Here is a 17175-nt window from a genome sequence, read left to right as displayed (position 1 = left end):
TAATGGCTTTGGATGATAAAGTAGAGAGTATGTTGACCACATCAAGGTGGTCATTTTGAACACCTGGTGTTAAAAACAGTATTGAAAATAGGTTTTCATTCAGTGGGTCAAATTAGCCAGGACTGGGTGGCATAGATAGATCTCCCCTGGTTTCCTCTTTGCTTTGTTCTTACTGAAACCAGTTTTCACCGCCCTTTACTTCAACCTTCTCCAGCCTTTCCCCAGTTGCTGTTGGCCACACCTGTGGGTGGGCTCTCAACCCTGGATGTGTATCAGGGTGTCCCTGCTCCTTGACTCGCTAGCCTGGTTCTTCTGCACTCTTGGCGGATGTTGTCCCCTCTTATTCTTCTTATTTTACAGAGAAAATAGACCCTGAATTCTCCTTCCTACCTCCCAGACTCCAGCTTGGAATATCACCAACTTCCATGTCTCCAATTGCTGACAAAGGGAGAGGCGTTTTCTACGAGGAGATGTCCCATTGCCATCTCTGCCACCATTGGGAAACTCTGCCTCACACTTTCTTGCTTCCGTCTCTTCCTTTCAGCTGAAATTAAATGTGTCCACATCTCTCCCACCTGTACAACCACCTCCTTGATCTCAGTTATTCCTCCTACCACTGCCCCTGTCTCTGGCCCTTGATTCTTGGACAGACTTCCTGAACAATGTTCTTGCCACCCCTCTGCTTTCTTTACCAGCTAATACAATACCTCTCCTCACCCCTTAATGTTGGGGATCCTCAGAGTTCTCTCATTAGCCCGTTCTCACTCCATTCCGGCTTCCTCGGTGCCACCTCTAGGCTGTTGGCATTGGAATGTATGACTCCTGCACCTGCCTCAATGAGACTCCACATGTGCAGATCTGCACTGATCCAATTGCCTATTGGTTGCCCCACAGCACCACAAACCAGACACTGAAACCTGTTCTCCTTTCTGAGTCTGCTGTTGCTAAGTTATGCCACCCACCGCATCTGCCAAGCTCTCAGTGGAGGGAACAAGGTCATTTTGACATCTGTTCCCTTTCTGTCAACAAACCCCACCACCACCTGTGTCCCACCCACATCACCTAAATCAAAAGCCTGCTCAGTTCTACCTCTTAAATGTATCTCGGATGCATTTACTGTTCTCCTTTCCCTCCCACTTCCCTAGCTGACGAGAGTGGCAGCCCAAGAGATGTCCCAGTTTCCATTCCTGCCACCTCCCAACAACTTTCTGCATTCTAGTTGTTTTAGTAAGCTTCTCATCACTGTGACCAAAAGACCTGACAAGAACAACTGAGAAGAGGAAAAGTTTATTTTTGCTCACAGTTCCAGAGGTCTAGTCCAAGGCCAGCAGACTCTAGCTGTGGGTGAGGCAGAACATCATGGCAGAAGGGTGTGGCAGAGGACAGCAGAACAGGATAGGGCCACCAGGAAGCAGAGAGGGAGCTTCACTCACTAGGCATAAAATATAAACCCCAAAGGGACACCCGCAGTGACCTACTCCTTCCCCACACCCTGCTTGTCTATAGTGACCTCCCAGTTAATCCAGTCAAGTGAATGAATCTACCAATCAAGGCACAGCTCTCATGTAATCCAATCACTTCTCCTCTGAACATTCTTACATTGTCTCACACATGACTTTTGGGAGAACTGCACATATCCAAACCATAACCATAGTCATAATGATCCTGGTTAAATGTGCTTTGTTCAGATAATCCCCTCCTTATAAACTCTTCAGTGGCTTCCACTGCCTCTGGAAAAAAAAAATCTAAACTTATTTTCCTCATTCTGCTACCCCACTGCCCAGCCTGGCAGCCCAGTGATTCTCACTATGGGAGGCACCTCCCACTGGGGACATCTGGAAATTCAGAGTGGTTTTCATCATCACAGTGGTTGAGTAAGGTGTGTTAAGGGCATTTAGTGCATGGGGGTCATAAATACTAGACATTCTCATAAAATGGAAAATGATCTGATGTTATCTACAAATTTCAAATGTTCCATTGAATACCCATGCATGCTCTCCACCAGGATCTGCTGCTTTGCCACAGGCCCCAAAGCAACAGAGCCAACCAACCAAAACTATGAGCCCTAATAAACCTTTTTTCTTTGTAAGTTGCTTATCTCAGGTACTTGGTTATAATAATAGAAAGCTGTTCAAAACATCAGTAGGTTGGATTAAAGAAGGTTGAGAGCCATTTGATGAGTCATACTGAGATTTTCAGGCCAGTAACCCACTATGACTCCAAGGACCTCTTATATATTCTGTTGTTGTCTGCTTGTCTACATGTCCCTTTTATAGAGTGAGCCTTGGGTGGCAGGGATGGTATATGTCTTGTCCGCACCTGTGCGTAACATCATGTCTAATTTATAGTAAGTGCTTCATAAAACTATGTTCCATAAACAAGTATATTTATATTTCCACTATTTTATATTTAAGTTGATACAAAGGTAACTAAACATTTAAAAACAAAAACAGGTAGGAAGAGAGTCAGGAGACAGGTAGATGGTACAAGACTGGGGATAAGGGTAACCGTCCAGAGACTATTAATAGCTATCAGTCTGGAACAGTTTAGAGTTGGCTGTTCCTGAAACCAGGCTGATGGACAAGATGACAAGAGTCTCTGTCAGCTATAGGATTTTGTAATGCCATGACTCACTTCTTTTCCTAGAAACTTCAAAAGATTTTATGTTTACCAGTGTAGTCTGCTCCAGGATTTAAAAAGAATGGCAGTTTTATATTCTAGAATGCCTAATATACTTTTGACTCCAAACACAGTTTTATGGAAGCACATATCATGTAATCTGAGCAACTGAAAACAAATCTCAACTGTCTTACTATGTCTGCCAGACAAAAGGCATTTGTGCCGAAGAGTACCCAGGGTAGAACAGAGGTTGCCTTTGGTCTTCTTGGTATGTACTCTGGTCTTAGATGCCAATGATAATCTAAGGGGAAGAATGAACTTTGATATGACTCAGTCCCAACTGGTTGTGTATTTTCCAGAGTAGCAAAATTAGTAATGTAGCATTAAGATGTTAATTTGTAATAATGAAATGTACAATGTCTTTCTTCAGCTGGCCGTCCTGTCAGGGCCTATAGTGCACACTGAGGTGCCCAATCTAGATCCTTTTGGGCTAGTGTATCAATCCTTCAGCTGCTATGGCATTGTCTCCTAAAGACCACAATGGTCTTCTTCAGAAAATAGGACTCAGCCATCTTGTCCTGGAATTTATGTACTCATTGGAGGGCAGGTGGTGGTGACACTGGTGAGCCTACAGCCAATGACTTGGGCACATTTAGGAACACCACATTGCCTCCAGGTGGATTTAATTCTTTGGTGCAATTCCTCTTTTCCTGGGAACATGCCCTCAATAAATTACATATATTCGAGACTCTGTCTCAGGGCATCTGAGACCCTGCTGTTAGGGAATAGTGTCTAAAACAGGAATCCAGGGCCTCTTCTGAGATTTTTTATGGTTATCCAAGATGATATTGCTGTCCTAATTTTTATTTATGTTTCAGGGTTTTTCATATATATAAGAGAATGATTGCTTGAAAATGATCAAATGGATAAGTTTTTAAATTAATTTCAAATTATCCACTTATACTTATCAAACATTACTGCAATAATTTTAATTACATGTTTGTTTTCTATATCAAATTGAGATTTCTTTGAAGGCAAAACCCATATTTTACACCTTAGGCCTAGCACAGTGCCTAAGGTGTATACGTTGTATACAGTGTATACGTTTAGCGAAGAGATAATTTGGATGGATATATTTAATATAGCATCAAGTAATAACCTTTGGAATTTATAAAATTTAGAAATATTTAGAATATGGGTTTAAAATGAGGACTATCTTGGCTATTATAAGCTCAAGTTTTGTGATCATCATCATCATCTCCTTAGTGATCTAGGGATCCCTGGATACTTTGTCTTTATTTGCTCTGTCTGGGTTCCCAACTTTTAGCATTTTTTTGTCCCTGAATCAAACTTGTTGGATATGATTTTCTTCCTTTTGTAATTCATAGGTTGGTTCATAAGCACAGTTCCATTAAAGCTCCTCAGCAGAGAAGATAAATTGTATAGGTAGGGAAAGCATGATAGTTTGAGTTTCCCATTCAAAACTTTGTTTCTACTTTCTACTTCATTTCTATTGTAATGTGGTAGAACCTCACCTCAACTATTACATAGCCCTCCAGATGTGGGGTTAGGCCACCTTGGTTAAGGTTGCCAGTATTACCCAGTTTAAATTGAATTTCAGAGAAATAACTGGTTTTGTCAGTTTTTTTTTTCCCTGCCGTGACCAAAAGACCTGACAAGACAAGGAGGAAAAGTTTATTTGGGGCTCACAGTTTTAGAGGTCTCTGGTCATATATGACCAACTCTATTCCTCAGGACCCAAGATAAGGCAGGATATCATGGTGGAAGAGTATGATGGAGGAAAACAGCTCAGGACATGACCACCAAGAAGAAGGGTGGGAGTGGGAGAGAGAGAGAGACAGAGATGGGTGGGGGGCTCCCTTCACCACAGACAAAATATAAACCCAAGAACACACCCCCAGTGGCCCACTCCTCCAACCACATCCTAACTGCCTATCGTTGCCACCCAGTGAATCCTTATAATGGGATTAATGAAACGATTAGGTTAAGACTCTCATAACTCAATTATTTCACTTCTAAACTTTCTTGCATTGTCTCTCACATGAGTTTTTTGGGGACACCTCATATCTTAACCATAACAACAATGAATAATTTTTCATAAATGTCTTATGCAACATTTGAGGACAATATTTATATGAAAACATATAAATATGAGGGACATATTTATATGAAAACTTAATTGTTCTTCTGAAATTCAAATTTAACTGAATATACTCTCCCTTCCATCCTTCCTTTCTGCCTTTCTTGGCTAAACCTTGCAATCCTATATTTGGCTAAATAAGCCAAAAACTATGCCTGTTTGATGTTAATGATAGGTAAAACTTGTTTAATAAAATCCAAGATAAACATGCCCGTACTGAATTCTATATAAGCAGATATGATAAAGTTCCAGGATTTAAACTTTAAATGTTTGATGGTTAAATATTTGAACTTTGAAGGCTTAATTTACATGACATAAATATATTTTACACTAAATGAGGGGCCTAGAAACTACCTGTAAAGGGGTAATAGTGAACATATTTGGCTTTGTGAGCCAGAAGGTTTCTGTGCAACTCCTCAACTCCTATTTGAAGTTTTAGTTTGAATCAACTACAGATAATACACAAACAAATGGGCATGAGTGTGTTCCAATAAAACTCAGTAGGGACATAGTTTCCAAGTAAAATGTGAAACTGAAAATTAATTGGAACATTCCTTCCAGAAAAGAATTTGGTAAATTATTTCAAGAACCATGAAAAGATAAAGTAGAAATCTATTTTAAAATTATATATCATATATACACAGTCATGAAAAATCCACTTATGTGACCACAAGTAGAGTAATGGGTAAATTAAATAAATTTACTCAATGCCCAAACTCTGGCTAGTGGCCAGTCTGTATTGGAAGGACGGTGCAGATAAGAAGTTTGGAAGGAACACCTATGGTTCAGCTCTATGGGAAAGATGCTGAGAGAGGTCACTCAGAGCATTATGCACGGTTCCTAAAACAGATAAGATAAAGCTCCCGTTCCTAACTCCTTACATATCAGCTCTGTAGACACTGTGCCTCAGTTCTCCCATCTGTGAAATAATGACAGCACCCACCTCACAAGGGTGCTGTGAAGATTAAATAGCATAATTTGCAACACCTCCAAACCATTACTGGGACATGCTGTTATAAACGGCTCACAATGGCTATTAGGTGACTCTTGTAATTAAACAGAAACACTTATATTTTTTTCAAGAGACGTATCATTGGTCGAAAGGTAGAATTATATTGGCCCTCAGCTGAGAAGAAAGCATCCATAAAGCTCTGAGATACTTACAGAATCAACCAGAATGTGAGAATGAGTGTGGGACTCCAAAGGTTGAAAAAAATAGACGTCGATGGAATACTGTACTTCTGGTTCTAAACAGATGGGTGTGGGAAGCAGCTTGATTCTGGATTAAGAGAAACACAGCAAACTTCAGTGACAGAAATACCATTATATCACTTATGTGGCCACAGTATTTGGTAGCATTGCACTTGAGCTGGAAGAGTGCTCCACACTGTGGGCTAAAACAAGATCTAGGTCTATACTAGCACCGGTGGGCTGGCTGGACGGTATATGCACACTTAGATGCTCCATGGCCTCAAAATTAGTAGCTTTGCTAGGTACAGTGGTGCATGCCTGTAATCCCAGGCACTTGGGAGGCTGAGGCAAGAGGATAGCATGTTTGAAGCCAGGCTCAGCAACTTAGTGAGGCTTTAAGCAACTCAGTGAGACCCTGTCTCAAAATAAAAATTAGGAAAAAAGGGCTAGAGATGTGACTCAAGGATTAAATGCCCCTAGGTTCAATCCCTGGTACCAAAAAAAAAAAAAAAAATTAGTAGCTTTAACTTTGTAGATGCTCAGCTATGGAGAGTACTCAACTGAATATTCTACTCTTATTCTGACAGCATTTCACTTTCTCACATTTCAAAGCCATCTGGAGAGTGGAAAAGGAACATTCAAGTTTAGGGCCAGGATATATATATGGGCTGGGATCCTGGTTTTGCTACACTAGAGATAAAAGTTGAAAAAGTCCTTTAAGTAATCTCAATTTCTCTTCATCAAATGAGGACATAATTTACCTCATTCAGTTGTGGCTCAGGAGTAGAGCACTTTCCTAACATGGGTGAGGCCCTGGGTTTGATTCTCAGCACCACATAAAAATAAATAAATGAATAAAATAAAGATATTGTGTCTAACTACAGCTGAAAAATTAAATATTAAAATATTTATATTTTAATATAAGTACATAATAAGTTCTATGGTCTTTTCAATGCCCCTCTTCCCCCTTTTAGTATCTGGATACATATTATTGACATATGAATCAAATTCTAAGACAGGTCCCAAGCATACCTGGCAGCTGCTGATAAGATGAAAGACTGAGGCTCCTGTGGTAGAATCTTGTGTGTGCAGTACTTGCTCTCCCCAGAAGGGTTAAACACGACCTGGATGGCCCAGTCATCTGCAGACTATACAGGCATGACATCAAAGCATGTCACAGTGAGGAGTTAGGAAATTATTTTGTGCACACACTGGTATACCTAATGGATAGTTCATAGAATTGAATTTGCAATCCATAGCTCACTTGGAAAACAGAATTTTGGAGTCAAAAGGATTTGAGTACCTCACTTCCAGGCCCAGCTCTCTGGTGTCTATATTATGATCCAGGCTGCAAGAACATTGTTTTTGGCCATAATTACTGCCCCCAAGCCTAGAAAAACCCTAACCTTTCTGACAGGTCTAATGTTCATGCTCTGTCTCAGAAGGATTTGGTTCATTCCTCATGTCCCTGGATCTCAGAACAAAGAATACCAATCTGGAGTCCTTCATAAAAGGACATATATCTATCCTATCTAACTATGTGTCAAGAGAGAATAATTAGTTTCATTTGGGAAGTCTTAAAATTTGGAGAAAATGAGTTGTATTATGAATAGATGAATATGTTCTATGAATAAAAACATCTTTTTAGTGGCTCATACTCACTGGGTCAAAGTTCATTCAAGTCCATGGCTTTCATTTATAAGTAGGAAGTAAAGAATTATGTTCTATCAACAGTTTTAAAGTGGGTCAGTGATGTGATCATGTGATGCACAGTGAGCAGCTCCACAGTGTGGTCCCCAGAGGGACAATTCCTCTTTCTAGTCACATAAAATATTTTTTTTGGAGAGATGGTTGGTAAGCTTCATATTACCAAAGAAAAGGTTAGGGACTATGGTTCCAGAGCAAGCATTTTTCTAATTTTGTTTTTATTGCATTTCAGATATTTATCAAGAGATGTGGAGAGCAGGCAGTATGGCAGCAGGTGGGGTGTGGGGCTATCTATCTGGTTTTAGTCTTTCTCTTGTAGCAGGGTAAGACCTAAATGCAAATAAATGCTTCTGCTTCATCCCTTCTCAGTCTAAATCTCAGCACATATATTGACTTTAAAAAATTTAAAAAATCCCAGGAGGGCAGAATTGGTGTTATTTTAGTTGTTTATTGTTCTTGTACAAACATTCAGCCACTACTTCCTTAAACCTGGTCCCCAAACATACAGCTCCAATGTTAGCTTCTCTCTATGGATGAAGCATGTGAGCACATGGTTTTATGCTTCAATATTTTTAGGAAACCCTTTTGTCTCTAATACTTTCCAGATGTTTTACTTGTGCCAAATTGTTTTAGGATGAACCTATCCTAGCAAGGCTGCAATGGAAACAGTTCAAGAATGTGTTGCTCTCATTTTTTTTTTTTTTTTTTTGCCATCATGAAGTTGGAGTGCAAAGTTACCTGAGTTTCATAGCGAACAGCAATGGTATAGTCCATGGGAAAAGGAATGTTGTTGACAGCAAATCTCAAGCCAGCTCCAGGGAGAACTCTGGCAAATCCAGGTCCAGTCCATGTAACAGGGTTCCCAGGAACAAGCTCTCCGAAAACAATGTGAACTGCAGGCACCTGGCCAAAAGTCACCAAGAGGAATGTAACTATCTTTCCCTATAGTCACAGTCTGAAAGAATTCAGCAAAAAATAAAAAAGTATTTCCTTGGTGTGTATATGATCCATCTGAGTCATGAATAAATTATTCCCACCAGGATACAGTCCAGAATCCAGCGAGAATAATGTGCTGACACTGCAGCTTTGGAACATATGTTACTATATAGAATGATTAATCTGAAGGCAATGTCGAGAGAAACCATTTAAATTTACAGTACCTTATGTGCTAGTGACCTAAGCAAATTCCACATTGATAACCTTGACTTTTCTTAGATGTAATTGTGGAACTCTGGCCAAAATAAGGAGGGAAAAAGAATATTTTCATGTCTACTTTGGGGATTCTTCCTTAAACGTGCATGACAATGAGAAAACCCACATAGGTTTCCTTTCTAGATATTTCTTCCACCCAAACATGAGAAATGCTCTTCTTCTGTCTGCCTGAGGGCATGTAAGTACAAAACTCCTAACACATTTGATTGCTTAAAATCCCTGATGGTCTCTATAAACCGGATGTCAGTGTAAGAACATCTGGACCTTGTAGATAATATTCTTTCATTACTTTTGCATCTGCCTCTCCACGTTCAGAGCCTCCACTCAAATTCTGCCTCTGGTTGCTTTTGCCTGAATTGTAGCAATAGCTCTCGGCTCTTCTCTCTTCCTGGTCCAAAACTTGTTACACATTGCTGCCAACGAAGCATTTTGAACTCTTCTTAATTGCCAACAGAATAATGTTCAAAACATTCAGCCTGGAGTTCAAGTTTCTCTGTGGTCTTCCCCAAACTTCCCTTGATTTGAGAAATGTTTGTTTAATAACATTCAGTGCCAGCCTCTGAATGAGGAATGCAAAGATGAATAGGACAGAGCCGCTGCCCCCAAGTTGTTCAGAGGCTTGAACTGAAGACAGAAACATAAATAAGAAACCTACGGTAGATTAGGTTCTAACAGACAGAGGCATATGTAAAGTCACCTCTGTGCAATGTTTTTCAAACATTGAAAAAAATACCCTAGCAATTGCAGTGCCCTCCACCCCCATCTCCTTTACCTGGTTAGTAAACCCATCTCCCAGTTGCGGCTAAGAGCTCACAGCTGACCCTCACTGGAGAATTGCTTTTCTATATCCCCCTCTAACTTCAAACTCTCCTAGCAGAGCTCACTGCCAATGATTGACAGATTGAGGGTATACAAGGCTGGCTCTTAGGCCTCAAGGGGCAGGACACTTTGGCCTGCAGTTTATATACCTGAGCTTCTCTGAGGATCTACTCAAGGTCTGTTGTGTCTAAGACCACATATTACTCTGCACTTTCCTCTTTTTCTCTTTCACACCCTTCAAGAATTTTCCTGAAGAAAGCTTCCTGGCAGGATCTCTTCTTAGGCTCTGTTTCTAGGGCACTTGGCCTGAGACGCTAGTAGCAGACAGTTGACCTAAAAGTAGACCCTAAGATGTAATATTGGAGGTGGTTAATTTACTACTCAGCTGGCAGTGAGGACCCCAGTATGGAACTGTACTGATGGTCCCCAGCAAGAAGTAGTGGTACAATTGCTAAAACTGTCACTAGTGAGGATTTAGGATGAGGGAAGGGGAAGCAGTGTCTTGAATGGTATTTTGGGCATTGGAAGATATGGAAGACACAGTAATTATAAGGACTTTAGATGGGGTGGATGCCTTTGATGAGAGAAAACGACAGGCCCAGGACAATCAATTGTCAATTTAAAGCAAAGTGTAAGAATCAGTCACAGGGTCTTTTGGGGGACATGTTAAAGAGACTATGATCTCCTCTAGCTAGAGGGCAAAAGAGCTGAAGACTGGGCACAAGATATAATCACTGAACTTGAGGTAAGTTGCCTATGCCAAGGACAGGCTCACCGAAAAGCAGCAGAATGCCTGGAGATGGGATGGTGCACATGAGAACCCTGAACCCTCAGGTTCTCCTCAGCACTCTGAGACTATTGAAGGGCAGCCTAAGAAAAACTGAAAAATGTTGTCCCAATCCTTCACCCCCACATGTTCAGACAATGTAGAATTCTCAAATACATGTGTCTTTCAAGAAAATGTATGCTTTCCCCAGGATCTGTTAGTGTTTCCTCTTCTGACCATTTTCCAAATAATTAGGGTCAAGTCTAAGCATGACGGAAGAGGGAAAGTGCTGGATCTTTGAGAGGGATTATAACCAAAGAAGCTGGAGGACCTGGCAGACATGGACCATGAACCCTGGGAGAGAATCACTGAATGTGCATCCTGAAAAGTGGAATATGAAACTGGATAAGGGAGAGTTTGTTGATTTGAATCCACATGGAATCTAGGATTTAACAGCCTGGCAAGGGCCCTGGGAGACAAGATAGGATACTTGAGTAGCTACTGGAAACTTTGCATAGACCATGGCCCAGAATAAGTGAAGTTGAGATGTAAGAAGGGCTGTGGCAGGATATGGAGAGAGAGAGATAAAACTCAAAGAATTAGTCATGCTAGGATGGATTTAAGATATAAGACTGGAAAACCCACCAACTAAGTTTGTGTGGAAAAGCTGTTTTACCAAAACGGTGAGGAATGAGAAGGGGAAGGGAGGACCAGCATTGCTGAGAAGCCAGTATTGACTCTTCTGTAGACTGGAAAGACACACTACTACAAAATTGAACTCCTTGTTAGCAGTGTGCCTGGCAGAATTCCAGACTATCAAAGGCTGGATGGCAGCACTTAATCTCAGAAACAAGATGGATAATCATTATTATAATGGGCAGTGAGGTTGGAATGGAAGACAAGGGGGCTGAACCACAGGAATCTTTCATGGAGATGATTACTAGAACATTGTTTTCCTAGAAGCAAGACAGATGGACAGTCAAAAGACAGATGGACACTATTTAATGTATATAATCAAAAGTGAGCAATCTGAGTTAGCTAAAGGCTGAGGTCAGCTGCTCTAGAGGAAAGATACATTTTTTTCCCAAGTTTCTAAATCGGACCCACTTCTCAGTACTAGAAACAAGCGACAGGTGCTCATGAGGAAGGAATCTTCAGTTCCATATCAAATGTGATTCTCTTACTTAGTCCTCCAAGAGAAGTATGGCTATTTACTTTAGTCACTTTTTGCTGAGTAAGGGGATATTCCCACAGCTTTAAATGTTAGTGGATTTAGGATCTGAGTTGAGGCTGGTAACCAGAAACTCAAAGTGCCATTATGTTCCCCTGGTTAGAACAGAAGGAGGTAAGTGTGCTAGGTCTACAACCAGGTAAGCGGTGCAGCTGTCAGCTCTAAGAAGCCACACTTCCTGTCTGAACCAGAACTTGATTGAATGCAGAAAGAAGGCAAGGCATCCTGAGGAACATGACAACCAGAAAAGTCCATTATATCTTTTCCTATTTGTGTATTCTCCTCTACTAACCAACTATTCCCACTGGAAATGGTGACCAGAGGAAAGAGAAATTGGGAAACCCATAGTTTCTTTTCCTTCATCTTTCCTCCTTTACTAGTGTGGAAAGACACCACCAGGACATGCACCAAGAGGCCAATTAAAGACAGCTGAGTTCCTTTTGCTGGCATTTCCACAGGCCAGAATGAAATACTTCCGAATACATGACTACAAATTGACAATGTAGATCTGAATAAAAAGTTTGTCATTTCAGTGATTCCACATGACTGGAATGCTCTGTTTGCAGCTGAAATTGCTGTTGCATCATGTACAAATATGTAACAATGAATTCCACTATTATGTATGATTATAACGTACTGATAAAAATATGGAAAAAATGATGTTGCCTGATACAAAGATGAATGGCAAAATTTATGCTAATAATTTAAATTTTTGTATATCTTTACTTAGAATGACATTGAATAGAAAATTAAAAAAAAAAAACACTCTTGACAAACTGAGAGAAAGACCATGAAAGAAAGTAAAAAGCTTTATATTTTAGTACTTTCAATAGGTCTCTTCTCTGTTTTTTGGGCAAGGGACCTTACGCAGGGTCTGAGCATGCAGGAAGTGGGCTTTAGCAGATGCTAGGCCAGCACAGCCTTCGGCCAGCTCCTCATTGTTAGCTGCAGTGGCTCACACCTGCCCCCTTCTCTTGAGAATTGCTGTTGGTTGGTAAGAGGCAGCTCACCTGGAAGATTTCCCACCTACAACCAATGCCTGATAATAGGGAAGTACAGCGGATCTGCCCTTGTGTCTCAGTGGAGGACAACTCTGCTGTGTATTTATTTTTTACTGCTTCTCTGGGGATTAGGTCATAGCTAGGCTTTATCTCAGCCCCTTCCTTGGCTCACTTTGTCCTCTTCTGTAGCTTCTTTCCCTAAGCCCCTTAAGGTTTTTTTTTTTTTTTTCTTTATGAAGGGTCACTCAACAAAACACATGAAACTAAATCCATACTGTGATCTTCACTTTCAGGTAATCCAGCCTAAGACACTGCCTATGCACATGAGTGTACACACATGTGGGTGTACACACACACACACACACACACATACACACACACACACTTATACAAAACTGGAACAAAATTGGAAAAATATGACATTGTTATGCATTCTTCAGCTGTACTAAACTAACAAAGTTGACTCCTTGGCCTATTTACTAATAGGCATGATCTGCAGTTTGAAATGACTGATCTATTGGACCCCAGAGAAGGAAACAACTAACTATGTCCAGATGTCAGGGTAGGGATTGTTAGGGAAAGATTAATCTGAATTGGATCTTAAGCCATGAGGGGAAGATTTTCAGGTCGATAACACAGAGGTGGCCATTTCAGGCAATAAGTGGGAGAGTGTGTCCCGGATGCTTTGAGCTTAGTTTCTCAATGTGCTGTCTTGGATCAGCTGTCTCAGAATCACTGTGGGATGCCTAAAAAACATTCAGCCTTTGAGCCAGTCTCGAGTCCCCAAAGTAACATTTCTGAAGTCATTTTTTTAAATATTTATTTTTAAATTATAGGTGGACACAATATCTTTGTTTTTTTATTTTTATGTGGTGCTGAGGATTGAACCTGGTGCCTCACGCATGGTAGGCAAGTGCTCTACCTCTGAGCCACAACCCCAGCCCCTCTGGAGTCATTTTAAGCAAACTCTCCAGGGAGTAAAATTTGAGGGTCATTGATCTGCACCCCAGAGTGGGGAGGAGAGAACTGACTCATTGCCCACTCTTCTCTTTCAAGTGGATTTCAGATTGAGGACAGCTACTTCCAGCCTAGAATTAGGTTTCATGAGGACATAGGATAGGAACAGAAACAAGGAGAAGAAAGCACAATCATATTAATTGGTGCACTTGAACATGGTAGAAGCAAGAATCTCCATGAGGCCTTCTCTGGCCCTATCAGGTGGGAGTACTCCTCCTTAATCTGAAACCCATATCACACTACTCACAGCTTCTCTGGGGTCCTTAACCTACCCTGCCACATGTCAGTTGTTGGTGTACATGGTTCATTTCCCCTACAATAAGATTAAGGGTAGGTGCCATGTCCAAGCATTTCTGTTCCCTTTGTTCAACCACCTCATTCACATGACAAGGTCTCTTATGTGTAAGGAACTGTTTTGGGTGCTGGGTTTGTGAATAAAGCAGCCAACATTTGTTTCTATTTGCTTCTCCAACGTACCTATTTGTGCATATGTGCATAGGAATGCACAATAAACATCTCCATGTAACAAATGAATAGATGAATGGATAAAACAGGCCAACAGTGGCCTCATGTTTAGGTGAACAATGGTTGGATGGCTGCAAGGTGTTTGGGTTTTTTGGGCCATTGGAGGGAGGGCCCTGAGAGGGTGGCATCATTTTGGCACTTGGACCAGCACTGACCATCTACAGCCACCTCCAGTAGATGGCATGGCCATAGCACCATTCCAGGGCAGGACAGCCACTCCTCAGCACTTAACCTCTTCTTACTAAAATGTCAAGGATTTTGAGAATTAATAGTGTCTAAAGTCTCCAACTCTCCAGAACCCAGCTGTCTGGAATTTTATATTTGGAGGAGAAATGAAGCTCTTGAAGTTTCCCCAAGAGGTTCTAACTACTTAGAGCCTGGCTCTTCCTTCCCTCATTTCTGTTCATGAGGACAATAAGCACTTATGCTGCCAGAGCACTCATACAGGCCAGGAGTGGCTCTGAGGGCTTGACTGCACTTCCACCTGCAGCAAGCAACAGTGGCCCCTAAGAATGCTTACCTCATTCTGTTCCCCAGCATGTATGTTTTGCTTCTGACTTTTCTTCAGTATTATGTTTCCTTTGTCAATTCTGAAATCATCTCCTTGTTGCTGGAAATACACATCACATTTTGGCAAAGCTGTTGCTAATATCTTAAAAAGAACAGAGGTGACAGTTCAGCTAATCATCAAAGGCGTCAATCATACCATCATTCAAGAGCTTCAGATTCTGCCATAACTTAAAAGGTAATCATGATTCTCACTTAATAGCTCCAGGAAGAAGTAATGCTGGCAGTTTAAAGTTTGTTGTTGTTGTTTTTCTGTGCAAATGGGAAATTTTGGTCTTAAGGCCACATGTTGGGTTCTCTTTTAAAAGATTCTTTACTAGTGAAAGCTGAAACTGAGAAAAATTTCAATTCTGATCTAGGGGGTTTATGGCATTTAAAAAGAATATCAATGCTATATATCAATGCTATATTTTAAAGCAAAATCTCAAAGAAAATTGGAGAAAATTAACAATAGACATGATATAGAGATTCACAGAACTATTATTATAACTTTTTTTTCATTTTAAAAATTTTAATTTGTTACATATGACAGCAGAATGCATTACAATTCATATTACACATATAGAGCACAATTTTTCATATCTCTGATTGTACACAAAGTAGAGTCACACCATTTGTATCTTCATATATGTACTTAGAGTAATGATGTTCATCTCATTCCACTATCTTTCCTACCTCCCATGCCCCCTCTCTTTTCCTCCCCCCCTTTTCCCTTTTGCCCTATTTAGAGTTCATCTAATCCTCCCATTCTGCCCCCCCATTATGAATAAGCCCCCTTAAATCAGAGAAAACATTTGGCATTTGGTTTTTTGGGATTGGCTAACTTCACTTAGCATTATATTCTTCAACTCCATCCATTTACCTGCAAATGCCATGATTTCATTCTCTTCTATTGCTGAGTAATACTCCATTGTGTATATATGCCACAGTTTCTTTATTCATTCATCTACTGACAGGCATCTAGGTTGGTTCCACAGTTTAGCTGTTTGTGAATTGTGCTGCTATAAACATTGATGTGCCTGTGTCCCTGTAGTATGTTTGTTTTTAAGTCCTTCAGGTATAGACCAAGGAGTGGGATAGCTGGGTCAAATGGTGGCTCTATTCCCAGTTTTCCAAGGATTCTCCATACTGCTTTCCATATTGACTGCACCAATTTGCAGTCCTATCAGCAATGTTTGAATGTGCCTTTTTCCCCACATCCTCGTCAACACTTATTGTTGTTTGTATTCTTAATAGCTGCCATTCTGACTGGAGTGAGATGAAACCTTAGAGTAGTTTTGATTTGCATTTCTCTAATTGCTAGAGATGTTGAACATTTTTTCATATATTTGTTTATTGATTGTATATCACCTTCTGAGAAGTGTCTGTTCAGTTCCTTGGTCCATTTATTGATTGGGTTATTTGTTATTTGGTGTTTAGCTTTTTGAATTCTTTATATACCCTACTCTTTATATACCTTTATATCCTTCTTGCTAAGGATTGCTTTAGCTATTCTGAGTCTTTTATTTTTCCGATGAATTTCATGACTGCTTTTTCTATGAGGAATGTCATTGGGATTTTGATTGGAATCACATTAAATCTGTATAATGATTTTGGTAATATGGTCACTTTGACAATATTAATTCTGCCTGTCCAAGAACAAGAGAATTCTTTCCATTTTCTAAGGTCTTCTTTAATTCCTTTCTTTAGCATTCTTTAGTTTTTGTTGTAGAGGTCTTTCACCTCTTTTGTTGATTCCCAAGTTTTTTTTTTATTTGAGGCTATTGTAAGTGGGGTAGTTTTCCTTGTTTCCCTTTCAGAGGTTTTGCCACTGATAATCACAGAAATGCCTTTGATTTATGGTTATTGATTTTGTATCCTGTTACTTTGCTGAATTTACTTATTAGTTCTAGAAGTTTTCTGGTGGAATTTTTTGGGTCTTCTAGGTATATATTCATATCATTGGCAAATAGTGCTAATTTGAGTTCTTCTTTATCTATTCGTACCCCATTAATTTCTTTCATCTGTCTAATTGCTCTGGCCAGTGTTTCAAGAATTATGTTAAATGGAAGTGGTGAAAGAGGGCATCCCTGTCTTGTTCCAGTTTTTGGAGGGAATGCCTTCAATTTTTCTCCATTTAGAATGATGTTGGCCTGGGGCTTAGCATAGATAGCTTTTACAATGTTGAGATATGTTCCTGTTATCCCTAGTTTTTCTAGTGTTTTGAACATAAAGGGGTGCTTTATTTTGTCAAATGCTTTTTCTGCATCTACTGAGATGATCATATGGTTCTTTAAGTTATTGATGTGATGAATTACATTTATTGATTTCTGTATGTTGAACCAACCTTGCATCCCTGGGATGAACCCAACTTGATTGT

General features: G+C 40.2%; 1 protein-coding gene across 1 annotated transcript in view; it reads right to left on the bottom strand.

Annotated features, from left to right (window-relative positions):
• The window catches only part of Lamb4 (laminin subunit beta 4), a 105118-nt gene that overhangs the window by 44168 nt on the left and 43775 nt on the right, over positions 1–17175 (bottom strand). Inside the window, exons 15-18 of the mRNA XM_058572154.1 lie at positions 14770–14901; positions 8417–8581; positions 7004–7119; positions 5945–6059 (exon numbers count right to left, since the gene is read on the bottom strand). Of these exons, the coding sequence (XP_058428137.1) occupies positions 5945–6059; positions 7004–7119; positions 8417–8581; positions 14770–14901 (528 nt within the window). The remainder of the gene's footprint in view (positions 1–5944; positions 6060–7003; positions 7120–8416; positions 8582–14769; positions 14902–17175) is intronic.

Source organism: Marmota monax, unplaced genomic scaffold (genome assembly GCF_021218885.2).
Source record: "Marmota monax isolate L192 unplaced genomic scaffold, Marmota_monax_Labrador192_F-V1.1 WCK01_AAM20220418_F8-fsc00027, whole genome shotgun sequence".
NCBI classification, from domain to species: domain Eukaryota; kingdom Metazoa; phylum Chordata; class Mammalia; order Rodentia; family Sciuridae; genus Marmota; species Marmota monax.
Note: the sequence above shows the minus strand (reverse complement) of the source record. Positions and strands in the feature narration are given on the sequence as shown.